Source organism: Psittacula echo (genome assembly GCF_963264785.1).
Source record: "Psittacula echo genome assembly, chromosome: 15".
NCBI classification, from domain to species: domain Eukaryota; kingdom Metazoa; phylum Chordata; class Aves; order Psittaciformes; family Psittacidae; genus Psittacula; species Psittacula echo.
The window spans coordinates 1,438,852-1,456,603 of record NC_137751.1 but is presented as its reverse complement, the minus strand read 5'-3'; the positions used below and the strand labels follow the sequence as shown (position 1 = coordinate 1,456,603).

The window sequence follows — 17,752 nt, the reverse complement described above, 5'->3', positions numbered from 1 at the left end:
GTGCGCGCCCGCCCGCCCTGCTCCTGGCATCAGGCATGCGCACAGGGCTCAGCGAAGCCCCTGTCGGAGAGCATGCGTAGAGCTCTGCGTGAAGCCTGGAGGACCGACCCTCGCACCCGGCCTGCCCGCTACCTGTTCTGAGCATGCGCGAAGCGGGTTCTTCGAAGGCGCGTCTCGGTGCGCGCCGGTAGGGAAGGGGTTCGCGGGGTTGCGCATGCGCGGTGCCTGAGCGCCTCAGCGCGGGCACTGTGAGTTGGGGCTGCCGTCAGGGCGGCTGCGGGCGCTGGCACCCCGGGAGGGGAAAGGCGGCGAGGGGCCGAGGGACGTGAAGGCCGGGCGGCGGGCAGCACCGAGAACATGGCGGCCCCGGAGGGCAGGCGGCCTTCGGTGGGTCCTCCCCACACAGATGGGTGGCTGCAGCTCCGGAGGGGAGGGTGCCTTCTGCGAGCGGAGTAGAGCTACAACGGGCACGGGAGGGTCGGTACGCGCCGGGGTTGGACATGAGCCTTTTCCGAAGATCATTTACATATCTGTTTATTGGTTTGCTTTCTCGGTGGGGTGTAACGCGGTCTTGCAGTAACACACAGGCTGGCTTGAGGCTGTGAGGTGCAAACTGGCAGCGGTGCTGAAATCAAGCACGGGATTCAAGAAATAACGCGTAAAGTGCCTGCAGAATGCAGCAGGATGGAATTGCAGGCACTGGCAGTTACCCAAAGTTACAGATGTGTATGGCACATCTGAGATGATAAGGAAAAGTAGCAGCCCCAGAATAATGAAGTGATTAAAAAAATGGCCTTGTCTCTGTGAAAGGAGAGCCCAAAAGTGAGAAAGCTGAGCTACTGCAAGATGCTGAGTGGGGGGAAAACATCAAAACATCCCAAAATTGCATCAAAAAGCTTTGCATGGTGGAAGCAAAAGGAATACTTTTGTCACCTCAGAAGGCTTTGCCATCAGGCTAGACTTTTGAACAGGCTTCACATTTCCAAAAGCGTGTGGTAATTTATTATTATGCTTTTACAGCCTAATCCTGTAATTCTGTTTGAGCTACAACTATTTGTTTCTGTCCTGCCTTACAAAGTGAAAGAAAGGAAATGCAGATTTTACTGGCTCCCTCCAGATGTACAGCAACAGTAAACACATGGATTTCCTCTCAATTGCCATCCAGTTCTTCTGACATCCAGGATAATGTGCTGACAGGCTGCTTTTCCCCAGACATAGAGAGTGGCTGTAGCGTAGCCTTCTCACAAGAGGGTCTCAAAAACCGGCAGAACTGATCAGAAATCTTGTCAGAGCATTTTTCCTCCCTGTGTTCTCCACTGTTACTGAAGTCATACTTCTCTTTTTTAGGCCTAAATGCAAAGTGAATAAGAATGTCAATAGTCACAGTTCAGCTTGGTCAATGTGGGAATCAGATTGGTCATGAGGTGTTTAACACTATCTGTAGTGACGTCCGCGACACACATGGGTTGTGTTCCAAAAAGGAGAATGAATCCTACTGTGATGCTTGCAAAGAACGTTTTTTCTGCGAGGAACAATCTGAAGGTACAGCATTTAAGTGCTTGTTTCCCACACAGGGTCTCTTTTCCAGCCTAACAGCCTAAAGAATACAGAAATAATAGAAGTCTTTAACCTTCAGCTGAAGAATGAGTTTTATCTATCTTCAGTCTTGAAGAATTGTCACAACCCTCTGTCTTCAAAACATTGGTAACAAGCATAGAAGCACAATTTGTGCAGTAAATGCCTGAGACCACAGAGCAACTGTGCCATAAATGCGTACATAATCTTTCCTTCCAAATCTGCACTTTTACTGTAGCTGGATTGCACCACAGAGTAGGACCCAGGGTATCTGAATTTGGTGTTATCAAACACATTAAGTGGATTCTTTCCTTAAAGATATATGGTCTCTAGAGCTCAGATTTGTCTTTGGAATAATAGATGGTTAACCAGACTTTGCCAGGTCCTTCTTTCTGTACTTGCCTGTAGTGTCGCATTAATAGTTTGTCTTATGTGGAAGGAATACAATCTGGGCTGTGGTGCAAGTTCATCCATCTTACAGAAACATGTTCTAATGTTGGCATGTTATTCTTAGTTCTGTTTTTCTTCCTGTCCAGTACCTGTTGCCCGGGCTGTGCTTATTGATATGGAACCTAAAGTAATCAGCCAAACGTTATCAATGGCTGCCAGGTCTGGCTACTGGAAATATCATGATGGGTCACACTTCTGTCAGAAGCAAGGATCTGGGAACAACTGGGCAAATGGGTATGAACAATAGTTTCAAGCTTCACTGGCGACTGTAGAGGCTATTGAGCTGTCTAGACCCTGTAGGAGTGGTAGTATTGCAGCTGTGTGAGGTACAGAGTATGTAAGATTAACTTGATTTATTTTTAAGTTAAAGCAGCAATATATAGAGCAGTGAAATTTCTAAACTGTCTTTTGCAAGATGAAACTGGTATTTAAAAATGTAACATTTTAGAATCAATTTAGAATAAATCAAATTAGATTTAAGAATAGGAAACAATCAGGACAGTTTATAAACTGCTGTTTTGCGAAATATCACTCGAGGACTGTTTACTGCAGATAGAATGGATGACAATGTGAGGTTATATAAATAGTAAGAAAAGTATGCTTTATGAATAGCTTCATCTTTCTGCTTTTATTTTGATATAAACTGCCACATCTTGCTGTCTTGTCTGTTATTCAACAGTTATTCTGTTCACGGGCCTAGACACAAAGAAGTAATAATGGATCTGGTGCAAAAAGAAGCAGAGAAATGTGATCGACTCAGTGGATTTTTCACAATCATGAGCATGGCTGGTGGTACAGGGTCTGGCTTGGGAGCATTTGTCACCCAGTGTTTAAGAGATGCTTTTCCAACCTCATTTCTACTAAATCATGTTATCTGGCCCTACAGCACTGGTGAGGTGAATGTCGTATTTCCCAGAGACACTCTACAAGTTGATAGTCACTGTTTACTTCTAAACGTACAATAATTGTAACCGAAACTAGAAAAGAGGTACATTTTACTTTTAAAAAATGCAACATAACAGAAAGTAACACAGCTAGTGAATTGTTTGCTAATATTTGGTACATGTTGTTTCACACCCCCAAAAAAGAAAATTCTTGAGAAGTGCTCAAGTATGATGCAGTTTCATGAGAAGCTCTACGAGAGAAGTAGAAATCTGCTGTTACGGTAGTATCTCAGCATTATAATCAGTTCCCAGACAGATTTTATTGGCATGTTTGTGTGAAGTGAGATTGATAACATGATTTTCACAGGTCTTGCTCTCTTTCCATGAAAAAACTCTGTTTGTTTCCAGGTTATTGTTCAAAACTACAACTCTGTTTTGACCCTGTCACATCTGTACAAGTCAGCAGATGCTCTTCTTGTTCATGAGAATGATGTTGTCCACAAGATCTGTGCTCAGCTGATGAACATTAAACAGATCTCCTTCAGGGATATAAATCAAGTCATTGCACATCAACTGGGGAGTGTTTTCCAGCCCACTTACACAGCAGAAGGTGGCTTGCACTACAGCAGAAACCCATTAGGTATCTAAATACAATATAGCTGCCTAGTGCAAACTCACACACCTTTCTGTAATCATTTCATATTGTAAATTTAAGTTCTTCAGGCTCCTTACTCAAGTGTTCAGATACATCCCAAGTTTTAAGATAGGAAAAGGGAAGCAAAAGACTGAATCAGAATTTCAGTCTCAGTTTTATAGCAGAGTCAAAAATAGATCCCCCAGCTTCTGGTTTCATTCTTCACCAAAAGAACTGTGGTTTCTCCTTTTTCAAGACACTCTTGTACCTATTTTACATTTCAGAGGCAATTTGCACAGGACAGTAATTTTGGACTGAGTTTTAAGTTTCACATTAGGTTAGAAGTTTGTATAAACTGAAACAGAATGAAAGGTTTGTGTTTGGCTCAAGCAGAAGACAGGCTAGCATACAACTTTGTAGCAACAAGCTGACATTTGTATCTTTAAGGGATTAGAACAAGTTACCCATATTGCCAAGAGTTTTGCTTGTAAAATCACAGAATCATAGAACAGTCAGGGTTGTAACGGACCTTAAGATCATCCAGTTCCAACCCCCCTGTCATGGGCAGGGACACCTCCCACTAAACCATGCCACCCAAGGCTCTGTCCAGCCTGGCCTTGGACACCACCAGGGATGGAGCATTCACAACCTCCCTGGGCATTAAATTAAAAATTAAACTCATATCTGTCTTTCTCTTTAGCAGTGCATAGTGGCGAGATTGAGCCAGACTACAAAGTGAGACAAGTCTAAATTGTAAAATAAGAGCAACTAACATGCTTTTATAGAACTCAGTAGTACGTAGTAAGTTTGCATTACTTTGTCCAATATCTGTCCATATATTTGTCAAATTAAAATGTTATATATCCCACTTTGTTTCTTACCTTAACTTGCTAGATCTTTGTAAGATTCCCCACTCTCCTATTTTAGCCTATGCAATATTTTTGTCAAACATGAGCAGCTGTTAATTTCTTCCTTCAGGAGACTTAATGGAAACGTTAGTTCCACATCCTGAATTCAAGATGTTGGGTCTTCGTAACATACCTCAGATGCCTGAAAACTCCCTCGCTTATAGCACATTCAGTTGGCCTGGACTCATCAAACATTTAAGGCAGATGCTCATTGCTAATGCTAAAATGGAGGAAGGTAAAAGACATTCACTGATCTTCAGTATCCATCACTCTTTAAGCATTTGTTTTTACAGAGCTTATTGTTTTGTGGAACTTAGTGATTAGCTTTAGTCATTTCAAAAATGAGTTGCTGCCCTCAGACAGCAGGAGTTTGCCTCTACATAGCCAGCTGCTCCATTAACTGTTCACTCAGCTGCCACAGCATCTCCTGGCTTGCTCCTGGTTTTGCTCCCAGACATCTCAGTTAATTATAACTATTGAAAGTATGCAAAACAAACCAACAGTTTTTGGCTGGGCACTTAATTTCCATGATTCGTTCGGGACATTCCCTGGATAGTTATTTCTGCTGTGCTTTTTCTCTATACACCTACTAATAAAATTCCCGCTAAGCTCTCCTATATCATTTACATGGGGAATTCAGGATAGCTTCCAGTTATGCAAAGAATGGGCTGGCAGATTGCTAAGTATAGAAACAAGCATGCATTTTCTCTGGTAAGACTGGTGACTACCAGGATTAACACTGGTTTTCTCTGAGAATTGTGTAAGTGCTGCTTAACTGACAAACTAATATGATCTCAGCTTGGGCATAGTGTAAGTTACAATCTGACTCTTCAGCTAATCTGAATCCACATTTCATGAACCATTATCTTTCTTTTATATCTCATAGGTATTGATTGGCAAGTACAACCCCCACGTCTGGGCTCCTCCATCCCCTCAAGCCATTCCACAAACAAGCCCCTGCATTTCAATACTTCCATTGCCAACCTGGTTATCCTGAGAGGAAAAGATATGCACAGTGTAGACTTAGGTAAGAAGGAAAAACACAGCACCATAGTGATTTTGTTTCACATCTCACTGTTTTCTTTGCAACCATATCTGATGAAAGTGAAAAACCCAAAACCCCAAGGCCACATATTTGACTCCTAAGGTCAGTTCCTTCTTGAAACATTTTAATGTCCAAGGCCACGTTGTATAATTGCTAAGGGCTGTTGTATTTACAACTGACTTGGATGTTTCCTGAAGCATTTCGGGGAAGCAAGAAGAGAATGAAGTCCATATTATATGATAGCATTCTTGGCTGTATTGTCTGAAAATATTTAGCAGCTTTTGGAATGATGAGCATAGCTTGCAGATGAAGTTCCAATATGAGACTATGCTTCTAGACGTACGACAGTTACATTCTCTACAGATTTACCACTCTGCAGATACGTTTTTAAGGCCTAAACTGATCTTCCAAACATCAATTAGGTCACACAGGACTGCAGAGATCAAGATGTAAGAGCTTGTAGCTTTACATTTATCAAAAAGCCTGTCTTATTTCTGGTACAGGAAGTTTCCGAGATCCCTCATTATACACATCATGGCTAAACCCCGAGGATGCTTTTCATTCGTGGAGAACACTAAGAGCATTTAACAAGTATGAAAAGTCGGCTTCTTTGGTCAGCAATAGCCAGTTCCTGCTGAAGCCTCTTGACAATGTTGTAGGAAAAGCTTGGAATATGTTTGCTTCCAAGTAAGTGAAAATAATTATGCTGATAACTCACTAACAACTGCCAATATCTTCAGTGACAGCAAAATCATTGTATGTACAGCTCCCTCAGTGGAGTAAAGTAGTGGTGAAGAAGCATGAAGATTGTTCCCAAACTTCAGTAGAAATGTCTTTATGCTTGAAACATGGTAGGGCAAGGAACACAGAACAGTGCTTATGTTCTGTGGATAAGTAAGACCACATATTCCAGTGCTGTCAGTTTGACTATTTCCTCAGGACTACAACTCCCCAGATTTAGTGCATTCCAATGTGACCGTTCTAAATATAACACACAGAAACCCTTTTTCTGATCATGTAGTTTCTAAATTGTGTACAGACATGCTGCACAGTCCAGGGGAAAAAGTTCTTGGCTCAATTCAGAAGCATTTAGGGGATCTGTGTGTTTATTAAGGCTCCCACACTATAAGGTTGAGTTTACGTTAGAACCAAGAAATCTGGGAAAGAATTGCCTCTTTACTTTGATCATCGTGCAGCCAAATTGCTGCATAACAGCAGATACCTGCTAAATGTGAGTTTATAGCACAGAAATTCTGCAATTAAAAACCACTAGCACTGCTCTCAATTCCACCCTGTTACAAAACCACCAGTGATAAGAAGCAATCTGTCCTGCACACACAAGTTTAAGCTTTGCATCTCAAATCTCTGTGTTACTTTTCTCATTTAATAATCGCTCCTCCTTCCATTTCCCAGTTAGCCCAATTTTCTTAGCTGTCGTTTTGTTTCCATAAGCAGTACACAAAGCTATAAAACCTATGAGAAACAAGTAATATCTTACTGATAAGTTTGAATTACAAAATGAGTTCAAGAGCGCACAGCAGAAACCAACCAGAGTAGTTACTGGGTGGAAACCAATCTTCGTTTTAAGTTTTTACAATAACTGTACAATGATCTCGTGTCGGATTCTTCACTCATTTCTAACATCTTACCTGTTTTCTTACTGTGACTTCAAAACACAGAGCCTATATTCACCAGTACACTAAATTCGGAATTGAAGAGGAAGATTTCCTGGACAGCTTCACAGCTCTGGAACAAGTTATCTCCAGTTACACCAGCCTTTGATTATATTTTTTAATAGCCTGAACTAGAGCTTTCCTGAAAGAACCCAGCGCTGGAAAGCCTTCCATCAGCTTCCTGAAGTATATGAATTACTGGACTGTAACTATTTTTCAGTCTTGTAAGAAGTGTGTGCATGTTACAACAGTAAGAACTGAATATATTAATATGGGCAGGTATTACTCATATTTAATATATTTAATAAATAGCTATTTTCCAAGACATTTGCTATGGACTGTAGCTGAGTCTTTGAACATCATTTATGGCACTTGGGTATTTTTCATAAAGAATGTCTATGCAGAAGGTATTTTCTCCAGGCTAAACTCTCAGCATGTAAACTATCATGAACTAATACACGGTAAAAATTAAATGTGGGATTGACTGCAGGAGTGAGATGTTCCTGATCCTCCAATTTCAATTTTTCATGATTACACTTTGCCCTAAGAACGCTTCAATATTGATAAAAATGCACACTATCAGAATTATTAATCCAAACTCCATATCGTTCAAGATACAAGAGTGTGCCACCAGTTCCTATAAAGCAAAGCAAGACTTAAATTCTACTTTAAGGACCTTGACTTTGACAAAATAGTGGAAGTTTGGAACCATCTTTAAAAATAAGGTATGAAGGGTTCTTCATTTTCCTGTGATCCTCAGCTTATATTAGAGATTATTATAGACATTAATGAATTATATGCTTTTCTGGCCATTTTACTGTGCCATATTTTCTTTTCCCTATAGTGTGTCAGAGGTCTTGACTACTTGTTAGAGGCAAACCGCAGGTTTAAGCAGAACTACAGTTCCTGTAAAAAATTCGTCCTGTAAAGTTAGAAGCAGGAAAGTTTTTAATTCTTTATTTATTTGAACATATCTGGGAGGAGAACTCTGGTAGATTTAAGATCCTGTAATAGAATACAATAGATTGCATCATTTCAGGAGTTAAAAACGGGCTCCTTTTTTTGCACAGATTTTACCACGACCACAAGGTGGAGCCCCAGTGAAGCTGCTGCCTGCAAACACTGCACTGCACCAGCCTGACGGAACAGACAGCAGTAGCTTGTGGGGGCATAGGCTGGGTGGTTATAAACTAAAAGAGTGCAGTGGAATTGATGATTATGTTGTAACACTGAGCTTTTTTCTGCCTCTGTTAGTTCTCAGTTAATGGTAGGGAGAACTTTTGGAATTCTTGCTGTTCCTCTCCCCATGTCACACTGTTATCCCTGTTAATAGAAATAATCGTACTCACTATTAAATAGGCAAATAATGAAAGTGGAAAAATCAGTCTCAAGGGCTTTTCCTTTGACAAGTGGACAAATCTCATAGTTTTCCCTTGACATTTCAGTGTGGTTTCGAGCCAGAGCTTTCAGCTTTTAACTAAAGAGAGAAGCACACACATTGTATGATGCTAAATACACTGGACGTTTGCAACATGGCAAACGATGCCCATGAGGAAATCTTGCCCTGTTAGAGATCCTGATTTAGTTTTTAAATCTGCAAATAATTAACAGTGGTAGATGCAGAAGCGACCTTATAATTCTGCTAGGCTGCAATTAGAGCACAGCAGACCCTCTCTATTACTTTTGCCTTTATTTTATTTCCTTTCCTGGTTTCATTTACCTCTTCACTTTTGTTCAGGCCAGGTACAGCAGCACTAAAATCCCCTCTAGAGTACCTGTTCTCAAAGCAGTTCTGGCACGACACCTGGAACAGCGAACAGCCTTCTTGACAAGATTCAAGTACAACTGAAACTGAAGAAAATAAGTAAGTGCTGAGGCTAACTTCTCAATTGCTCAAATACACCCACAGTAACAGCCCATCACTGGCATGGTCGTGTCAACGTGAGCCTCAGTGGATTCCGACAGATTTCACAGTAGCTTATAGACAAGCTTATACAGGGAAATTACAACAAATTGTGGGGTGGTTGGGGAGAAAACAAAAGGGAAAGCAAAGAAGAAAAAGCAAATAGGGTAAATATATCTAATAAATATAAAACCACTTGACGTTTATGGCAAGACATTTTGACTATTCTTCATGCAGACCACAGTACACAATCCAACAACTTGACCTGTTTTGCCTTCTGTTTTCAGTCAGCTCTGCTGTTTTAGGAGCTCCCTCTCAAAAGGGGAAGACACGATAATCATAGTTCATATCCAGCCATACTTCAAGCCCTATGCTGCAATGTAAAATTAGAGTTGTTTGGAAGTTCAAAACTATGTATAACTTTTGTTATATTATTTATGATGTTTTGGGGTTCTTTTTCCACTATATTACTATCCAGCAGCTCAGAGCTCAGGGACTGTGCTGATCCAAAGGCCTTTTCTAGCGCAGTGTTTCTGTCAGTTTTGACCATTGTCTCTATGCTGGATATTTTCACAGAAGAAATGGGAGAAAAGATTGTACAAGCAGTTAAGATAAACAGCACAGGCGATTCAAGTCTGCAGGGTACAAAGGGTCAGGAAAGAAGACAGTATGGTGAGGTTCTCCCTCCTCCCTCCTTTAAAAGGCACAGGATGTTCAGCAACATAGAAATACTTTTCCCTAGCGTTTTTAACAGATACCAGACTGAAAACTTTTCTGGTATCAGAGATGAGAGTAGGCAACTCCATGTCTGAAAAAACAACTAAGGCCCAGGAATGCACACTCTTCCTCACTGTTCCACAGGACAGGCAAAAGATTTAAAAAGCTAAGGACAGACAAGTCATCTCAGAAACAAGGAAGACAGCAATGGGTTGTTTTACTGCTATATCAATAAGTAACTTTATTGCAGAAATAACCTCACGTTATCTCTATGTACTTATAATTCTGAGCATGAAGCAGATATAGCAGGTGCCCAGTGCACCTATGAAGGACATCCTCATTTATCCATTCTTTATAAGTACATTTATTGTTTATGACTTACGGCACTTTTAGTTAATGGAGCAGGATATTTGGGATCCTTTGCTTGTTTAAATTTGATGGCAGAATTTGGACCACATCAGGAAACACGGCACACTGCTAAGATATATAACCCCAGAGCAAAAATTACCATTTCCTTACTTAACCTGTAGTTATAATATGAAAGCACAGAGGAGGATTCTGCAGCTGAAGGACAGAGCTAGGCCAACAGGTTCATTCCTGCTGAACAAGGATACTTCTGTAAGAACTTGTTCACAGTTAGGATTCAGTACTCCTGCTTCCATGGGAAAACAAAGTTTTTCAGAGCAGCACTAGGGGATCACAACCAACAGCCAAATTTTGACAACACAGATTCCTCAGAACTACAAAAGCAAAAAACCCAAGGAAGTGAGAACAAAAGTGTAGCTGTTGTATGAACTGTTCAATCCTTCTCATTGCTCTGGAAAAGAGATTGGCAGGAATTATTTCTGGCATCTCTAGGCTTCTTCCTGTTAGTGTTTTTCACTACTGGCCTCAGTTCTGAAATTCTCACACCCTTTCCCAAACTAAGCCTTCATTTTTTGATCTATGGCTGGATTCCTCTGTTTTTTTCCCCAGGATGTGGAGAGGGTCACAGTGACAGGAAGTGAATAGCTGTTCTCAAATACTCATTATCTACAATTATATTAGAAGGTGGAGGAGTCATTTTCGATTTTATTGATAAAAATTTCTCATGTAAAAAGAGAGAGTCTAGAAAAGGGCCTTCATCGCATTAGAAATGAAAATTAATGAGGCAGAACAAAGGTCAGCACAAGCCAGTGGCTCACCAGGGCAGGAACAACAGAATCAGTGGCCTTGACCTAGCTAGTTTTAGGCAAACTACCCACAGGATGTCCATAAACCAAGGAACAATGCATAAAATCTCACTATTGTTTTTTGTAATGGACAGGTGCAGCTCACTTGGAAGTTGATTCAAGGACTCTAACTATAGCAGACATCTTTAATGAATAGGATAAATTTTATTTAGCCACAAAAAAAAAAAGCCCTAAAAGCAAACCCAAAAATTAAGCTGTTACAAATACTTTAAACATAATAACTGTTAGGCAAGTGACAAGGCACCAAGGTGGCGATAGATACAACTGATTTGGACTTAAGCATATATCAGTGCTTATAAGGTTAGACTGACTACCAGTACAAAAAGGTAGAGTCTTAGTGTAAATATATAAGGGGTTTTCAAGAGGATTACCTGCAGAGATTTACCAAACTGAAACAGCTCAGGATTAAGGGAAAAAAGAAATCTGTGGTTTCCACAACAACCAGGATTTTATCAAGAAGAAACAGGTAAGTTATGTTCAAATTACCAGCTGATATACTACTGGGAAGCATCAAGGTGCAAAAGGATATGGAATAATTAATTCCTTATACATTTGTTAATGAATTTCATATAGAGAAATATGAAATCTGGGCCAAACATACAAAGGAAATACTCGCAGAAATCAAAGCGTACTTTAGAGAAGCTTGCATTTTGCTGGACACCACTTTAAAAACTGCACACGAGTCATCAGGAATGTGATTCATGGATCTGAAATGGTACAAAAAAACTTTCAGAAGGAATTGAGCTGCTGCCTTTCCTCTGCTGCTTTCAAGGGCAGCCCAACCACAGCTTTACCAAGGCAGCAAATTCCAGCGTAGCTTCCTCCTCAAGCCTCCTGCTTCTGGCTTCCTACCCCACCTCTGCCCATGCTCCAGAAGCACAGCCTGGACACTCAGACAGCTTTTAGCTCCCCTGGATGCAGAGCTGATAGTCCTGAATTTTAACTATAGAGCCTTTCCGGTCCTTTCAGTCAAACCCGAGGTTCACAATGGTCCCTTCTGATTTCACATTGTATGAATCCTCTCCCAGTAGACAGCCACTTCCCCTCTACCCGGGTGGGGTAATGAGTCACCTACCTCCGTGAATCAGCAGGACCTGCTTAACCCTTTTCCAGAAGCACAAACAGCTGCAAATAGGGTGGTGGTTCAAACAAATGTTACTGCCAGCCATAGGGAGCATACTGGGAAAGGTGAGGATAGCCTGAAGGAAGAGATCAGAGAAGCTGCTTCTGCTCATTAGGAAATTTAAAGGCAATTTTTAGAGGTATAAATGTGTTACAAGATCATGGAAGAAGTCTAAACCTTAACCCTATGGCTCATACAAACCAGACAGATTCTAAACAGTGACTTCTAAGAGAGTCTGATGGTATAAAACGAAGGCACAGGCTCCTATACTTACCTGTTGGTTGCAGAAACCTTGTCTGTTAGTCTTAAAAGGAAAATCTTTAAAACGTGCAGTGTTATACCGTAAAATAGAGAAATCAGTAAAATCTCTGGGCCAAGACTGCTGTTTTTAAAAAGCAGTAAGTAGAGAAACTAAAATAAGCCACTGGTTAATACAAAAAAACACAGACTAAACATTGCTTGAGCTTCAGTGAGCTAGTTTCACTAGTTACATGACAAAGAAAATACCCTCTGATATGGTATATTTGCATTTAAATCGGTGTGTTCTGCAAAAATGATTATTGTACATATTTGGTTACATGCACAATGTAATGTTTATTTAAAGGCTCACAAAAACACACTTCAGTTGCCTGAGAATGCTGTAATTGTGGTCAGATGGCATGATTTAATTTGAAATCTTGCCCAGCAGTCTCTAATATGTAAGAGATGATTTACAGGAGCATGTAAGCAGAACACCACTGAAGGAGCCAAATGGAAAGCAGCCTTATCCCACACACTGAAGGTGTAATAAAATGCTGACACTGTGCTCGGCTGGCAAGGGTGGCCATAGCTGTGCATTGTAATATCCTCAAGAAGTATGGTGAGAGCTGGGCAGTAGTTCAGAGCTACTGCTCTCCAGATGGCCCAGAACAATACTGACTTCAAGAACACATTTTTCCATGTCCGAGTGCTCGCTGCTGTCTGTCAGGCATTTCTGCCACTTGCAAAGAAAACACTGGGGAATTTCCTCCCCACCCCACTTTGGGCAACTTCAGCCTCTTACTACCTGATTCCAAGTCATGTGGTCAGTAACTGTATTTAATATATAGTTCTTTGACAATGTAAGCTAGCAATTTCTCCTCCCTAGGCCAAATTTTGGTGAAGAAACCTAATGCAAAAAACCCTCAAACAGTTAAAACCATAAATTGGGCAACTGAGGGACAAAAATCCAGTTAGACACTCTTCTCCCAAAAAGAATCTTCTGTTCCCTCCCTCCCAGATTTTTACATTATCTTCCTCTCTATTTAGTCAAGCTTTACCACAAAACTAGTATTTCCACAGTGAAGTAAGTTCCTTTCCAACCCTAACTCTTCTATGATTCTGTATAAAAAAATAGCTACAACCTAATGTGTGCTGTGAAAGGGGAGCTTATTCTTCAAGGACATGAGAAAGGAAACCTGAACTTGCTTTAGCACACAGGGTCCTGTTCAAACTGAACAAAACTCCAGTCAACAGGCCTGAACTTGTCCAAAAATCGCTGCTCCAAGGTCAGACAGGGCTACAGGAGGACTGAGAGGAAAAATCTGACAGCCAGCTAGGGCTCTCAGGATCAGCTCTGCCAAACACTTACACACTTTCCTTATTCACTTAGTAAGAATGATCCTCTCTCAGTCACAGCTGAAACCTATTGCCAAAGGATAGCACAGGAGATTTCCACACTTCCCTTAACACCAGGCTCCTCCCTGGCAGCCCTAACAGCTCCAGTTCACGCACAAATGCTGGGCTGTGATTTGCCGGTGGTGGTTGTGCACATGCAGAAGTGTTTAAGCAGGTTTATATGGAAGTTAAGGGAACCAACAGAATTAAAATCACCAATTGCATTAGCACAGATGTAGTAAAAATACTGCTTTGAATTTTTTCTTTTGGCATCTGTAACTTTGAACACCACTAAACCCTGCCCTCGGGCATCTTAAAAGTGTCTCTCTTCATTGCAGCTCCCCACCTATTATCTTATGCAATGCACATGACTGCATGTGACTGTATGTCACAACAGGTCAGCTGCACTGAGAGGAGACATAAAAATCAAGGAATCAGAGAAATTAAATTGGCTATGAAAATACAAAAACTATCCCAGCTCTTAAGAAAACAGCTGCAACCAACAAGGCACTGACAGAAGCATTGTTTCTGAACAGGAGATTTTGTGAACATGGTTACATTTGTGCAATGTTGTAAATGTGCATTTTCTCTTTACGCATGTCCCATTTCTTTCAGGGAACAAAAAGAAATCCTGAGCACATAAACTTGCTGTTTTGAGCCTTTTCAACAAATGGAAAGAGCCTCAGGAAAGACAGAGTCCCTTAACACTCACATGGTTTGTGTGTGTAAGCGTAAGCCTCACACAAAGTATTTCTGTGTTTCTGTTAGTATGTACGCATTTTCGTTAGTATTTCTATGGTTTAGTTAGCAGCAGGTCCCATGGGAGAATTGCCAGTTCCTTCCCTGACAACATGGAAGGAAAGCAGAGGTGCCACGAGGCCACTGCATGCAGATAGAACAAGCTTAGGGAAACACATCTCATCTCTTAAAAACTGCTGTGTACTTTGTCAAATGGTTTGAGACAGTTCAACCTTCCCAGGACACAGGGCAGGGGTGGTGCCTGTGCTCGAGGAGGTCAGAGCTCTGGCTGATGCCTTCATCAGGATCCTTCCAGTGAAAAGGCTTTGGACCTTAGAAACATCCTGCAGATCAGCTGGTACCCAAGTAAGGTAGCAGGTGACTACCTCAGATTGATGTTGTCGATCGTAACTGCGGTCACAACCTTGTGTAAAAGCAGGCTAATGAACAAACACTTCAGTGTGGTGCATAGAATTCGCCCAGCTCTGAGTTATCTTTGAGATAACTGCAATATTTCATATAGAGAAAAGCAGCAAAATGACACATTACTGAGGCCACAAGGAAACAGAGTTCCAACCACCTCTCACCAAGAGACAGAATCAGACCCGTGCAGCCTGCTCTGCCACATTAGCATTAAAAAACCCCATCCAAACAACAAAACCAAAACCCAAAGCCCAAGCCGGTGGGCTCTGCATTGAATCACGTGCACTGACCACACAGCCCTTCCCGGGCAGGACACCCCTGAGCCCACCACAGAAAACCCAACTTGTTACAAGGACAGAAAGGCCATTTCAGAAGCCATCAGCGAAGGGTGCGGCTTGCAGGGCAGTTCTGGGAGCAGGGCACAACACAGGGACTCCTATCTCTTGCCTTCCATCAGGAAATAGCAGCTAGTTTCCTTATTACCAGCTGCCTGGGCAACCCTTTTAAGCTTCTTGGGAAACCAGAACAATTAAACTGGGAGTGACTCCCTCGAAACCAGGAAGATGCAGCACACTTGCTTACCCATATCTGAACAGCTCCTCAAATGAGGTTTAAAGAAAGATGATTTAATGACTTAACCTTTGATTTAATGCTAATGTAGTCAATGCTCTTTGAATCATTCCATGAGTGAATAGTAACAACAAACACCCCCTTGAGCACAGTAAAGAGCAGTGTTAAAAGCAAACTAAAGCAAAGCTTGCCCCCCTAGGCAGGTTCACCTTTGTTTAACCACAACTGAATGTCACCAGCAGTGAGTTGGTTGAAAGACTTCCCAGCTCAGCAGCCTCCTCCCTTTAACTTCAGCACACAGCCATCAGTAGTCAGCTCTTTTGGAACCAAAATGCCATTTTGCATAATTCCTGACACATGCCAAGAACCCCATTGCACACCTTTGGGCTCTTCCTGTTTGCTTGTACCTGGGAGGTGATGCAGCCAGAGGGCTTTTGGGCATTGGACGACAGTTTCTACATCTGAATTCCCATCCTCTTTTAACAACAGACCCAGGCTGTTCTGGCCTCTCCCATTCTGAAACACTGTTTTGCTGCTTGTCAATGAAAGCTGAGCAGTTCATCAGTAAGCCAGTGAAACAGATAAGGAAATAAACACTAACATTTCATGCCCTCGATTAGACACTTGAATTAAGGGAGTCACAGCAGGCTCAAAGAGTTTTTCAGTATAATCCTTTCAGCAATGAGTGTGCAAAAGCATACGCAAATATTTACCCTCATTACACGTTAGCAGGGTGTTCACAGGGGAGGCGACTGCTTCCCTCCGCGTTCTGAAGGTTACAGCAATCCTCCCTCCACTAAACCCTCACCTGGACCCCCTGCTCTCAGAGGGCACAGCTGAGCAGGAAGCCCTCCTGCTTTCCCACTCCGCCTGCAATGTGCAGAAGGCTGAGCCAGGTACTTGCTGGTTTTATTTCTTCCCTTCCAAAATATAAAAATTACAGAAAAACCCCTAGAATTTACATCTCAGAAGAGCAATTTCAATCCTCTTCCATATAATTACATTGCACCTTGAAGCTGCTGATTATAAAGTATTTTTTAACCATGTGCTTCAAAGAAAATAGAATTCCTGTCACCCCCAAGGAGCACACCCAACAACCGCTTATTTTTACACGTGCAATCAATTTTGTTCACTTATTTGTGCTTGATTATCAGGGAAACATGCACAGTATTTGTGCCTGCAGTTAGCACCGCCTGCAGCAAGAGCAAGGCTGATCCTGACAAATAACGAAGCCCAAAAGCACAGGAGGGAAGGACTTCTGGAACAACATTAAGCCATCATCAAGTATTAATGACAAGTATCTTTCAGCATGAACAGGCAGCTGGGTGAGTTCGGAGGGAACTGCTTTAACAAGAAACACGAGATGACACTGGGGTGGAGGTAAGAAACTACAAGCAATCACAGGGAGCAGGTTTCCCGATGGTTTTGATTGAGCTGAGGGAAGCTTGGAACCGGATGGTGTGCCCTGACATGGCCTGTGGTAGTGTCATAGCTCAGCCTGGCCCACAGCAGTGTGACCTTTTTAACCGGGCTTACCTCAGCACCGTTCATGCCCTGATGGTGCAGAGGGACGCAGCCACGGGCTTACAACACAGCCTTCAGAGAGCACTGCTGGTGAGGCACAATTCACAGGTCAGAGAATCAGGACAAGCTGCTGCCCCACCTGCCCTCAGCCTGGGTGTGCTGCTCTGAATTGGCCTGGCAGCACAGCCAGCTTTCTGCTTTGCTTCCTATTCACAAGGTACCTGTGAACGCAGAGATTTAGCCATGGTCCAACGGATGAACAGTCTAAAATAAATCGCTATCACCTCAAAGTCATCTTTGGTGTTTAACCAAACATTAGTTGTTACCAGGGCTGTTACTTCCGTGTGATTTTTAGTCATTCCAAGGGAAAAAAAAGCACAATACTTTAATCAGTGTCTAAACATAAACAGCTAAAACCAGTGATGATCCGTACTGAGATTGTTTCTCATGCGGCACAGCTCACTTCAGGTTTTAATCGAACACACTTTAAACTAGACGATTGACTGTGTCCTATGTGTAATGAAAATATGTACAACAAAAGCAACCTTTGGATTGAGGGAGCAAAATACATGTTTGCAAATGAAATCTTAAAGGCTCTAAAGCTTCTCTAAAGCTACAAAATGCAACTGCAGGTGTATCTTGTAGATTCACACTCACTGTAGAATGCTTGGGACAACAAATTTCACAGTGTAACTACGGGGCTCAAGCTACAGACATT

General features: G+C 41.9%; 1 protein-coding gene across 1 annotated transcript; it reads left to right on the top strand.

Moving 5' to 3' along the window:
- Positions 1-75: 75 nt before the first annotated feature.
- On the top strand, positions 76-7,440 carry TUBD1 (tubulin delta 1). Its single transcript, XM_080629935.1, has 9 exons — positions 76-187; positions 1,348-1,542; positions 2,112-2,259; positions 2,705-2,921; positions 3,318-3,549; positions 4,522-4,686; positions 5,338-5,478; positions 6,000-6,183; positions 7,176-7,440. The coding sequence occupies exons 2-9, from the start codon at positions 1,371-1,373 to the stop codon at positions 7,276-7,278; spliced, it is 1,362 nt and encodes a 453-aa protein (XP_080486061.1). The 5' UTR covers positions 76-187; positions 1,348-1,370; the 3' UTR covers positions 7,279-7,440.
- Positions 7,441-17,752: the final 10,312 nt, after the last annotated feature.